The 2218-nt window shown below is 34.2% G+C and overlaps 1 protein-coding gene across 1 annotated transcript; it reads right to left on the minus strand.

Annotated features, from left to right (window-relative positions):
• Positions 1 to 1673: 1673 nt before the first annotated feature.
• On the minus strand, positions 1674 to 2218 carry LOC106299024. The gene has a single exon (XM_013735156.1). It carries the CDS (start codon positions 2154 to 2156, stop codon positions 1911 to 1913), a length of 246 nt encoding a protein of 81 aa, XP_013590610.1. The 5' UTR covers positions 2157 to 2218; the 3' UTR covers positions 1674 to 1910.

Genomic DNA, 2218 nt, shown 5'->3' on the forward strand with positions numbered 1-2218 from the left:
CCGTCGAGGAGAGACCATCGTCGATTCCGTCGATGGTCTCTTCCGTCGAGGAGAGACCATCGTCGATTCCGTCGAGGAGAGACCATCGTCGATTCCGTCGAGGAGAGACCATCGTCGATTCCGTCGAGGAGAGACCATCGTCGATTCCGTCGAGGAGAGACCATCGTCGGTCGATTCCGTCGAGTCGTCGATTCCGTCGAGTAGAGATCATCGTCGATTCCTTTCGATTCTGTCGAGAGAGAGATCATCGTCGATTATTTCCAGAGAGATCAAGAAATGAGAGAGGCGGAGTCGTCGAAACGAAAGAGACGAAAGAGAGAGAGAAAGAGAGAAGAAGCGGAATGGCCACACGTGTTGCATAAGACACGGTTCTTGTGTTGCTTAATTAAGCGACGTGCCTTATTAATTACATAATTTTCTTTTTTTTTTAAGCTAAAAACTTTAAAAACCCACTTAACATACCGCGTTAATCATGCTCTTAGATCGGTAAAAGCTCTAGAAAATGTAAATTTACCCACCCCCTCCAAATTTTATTAAATATATCAACTTGCTACAAGAGAATATTTAAAGTAAATGTTTTACTTTTTCCTTATACTTTCTTTATATTGTTTCCTTTTCTTTACTTGTAAATGATAATCAAACATATATTTTGGTCGTTTATTTAAAGTTAAGAATATTTTATTTAGTTTATTTATGAGTGGTTTAGTATATTACATTTGTTCCATACAAAATGTCATTTTAATTTTTAAAATATTTTTATTAATAAGTACCGTGCGCATATTTTTTTTTTCAGTTTTACTTTTATTTTTGACTCATTAATTAATAAAATCCAATAAAAATCTAATAAAACAATGTGTACTTAGAATAAATCAGAAATTAATATTTTAATTAATTTTCAAAAACCTTAATGACACTGGAACAGATAGATTATACATTTAAAAATCTAATAAGAGGCTGCAAATAGAAAAGAGGAAGAAAATTCCTGAACAACTAAAAACAGCTGCAAATGCCGTGAATCTGTGACCAATCTAGAACTTATTGTTTTAGCTGTTTGTATTTTGAGAGCCATATAACTGTGAGTTGCGACCAATCACAGCCGCTAAGAGTCCTTCTCCCAACCTCCCTCATATACTTTCAGTTTATTTTTTCCACTATTCATGCTTTTGAACATCCACTAAAAAAGTCTTTATTTATTTTCATTTTGTTTATTTTATCTTACCCACTACTTTACCTTTTAAAAGTGTCTGCCTCATTTTTTTATATATTTTCGTGTCTTTTAAACTATTACATGTGTGATTTGTCCTAAATGAGACCTGCAAAATAGTCTATTTTTAAATGTATTCTGCGGAACACCGAAATTGTATTTGGATAAGTGTTTTAATTAACTTTTGTAACTCTAGTGATTAGTCAGTAATACAAATATCTTATATGATATCTTCTGATATCAGATATGAGTGGTTTATTCTAAATTCAACTTTAAAAAGTCTTCGTATATGAGTTGTGGACTAAAAGAAAAGGAAAGGAAAGGCAGAAGTGTCGTTGATGAAAATACTGATATATTTCTAACATCCATGATCCATTACATATATTTTTCTGATATACATAGTTTTTAGTGCCCAATATTGTTGAAAGAATGACATGGTCTGGCAACACATGTTTAGTTTGGAATTTGGTTTGGTGTAAAACTCATCACGTAGCTTTTGTATTAAGGAAATACAGTGCAGTTTTTCCAAAAACCACACTCTACATATATGTTTTTGCTCATATTTAACTTCATAATTTACAACGTTACCAACTATTTATAAAATTACAATCACACGGTAAAATGAAAGAGAATAAACTTAAAAAAGACGCATGAAAATAAAACAAAAAGAAAATAAGCCAAGAGAACGTTTTCTTGTTCGTCTTGATCACTCAATCGCCATGGGATCAGAAACTTTAGCAGAGCTTTTCTTCACTCCTGACTTTCCAACAAACCACCTTCCGAATCTTCCAGACCCACTCTGTTTCACCGGCGGTTTCATGACCTCCCGGAGCTCTCCTCCGACCATCTTTTCGTCTCCCTCGCCGATATACACCGCAGGTTTGGCAGGCTTCTTCATACTCTCTCTATGAAACTTCCTCACCGTATAAACATCTGCGATAGCTAGCGACATCTTTTTATAAATTTAGAAAATAAAAAGAGCCTTACGTTTTTCCTTAATTAATTGGAAAGATG

The sequence above is a fragment of the Brassica oleracea genome, chromosome C6 (assembly GCF_000695525.1).
Source record: "Brassica oleracea var. oleracea cultivar TO1000 chromosome C6, BOL, whole genome shotgun sequence".
NCBI lineage: Eukaryota > Viridiplantae > Streptophyta > Magnoliopsida > Brassicales > Brassicaceae > Brassica > Brassica oleracea.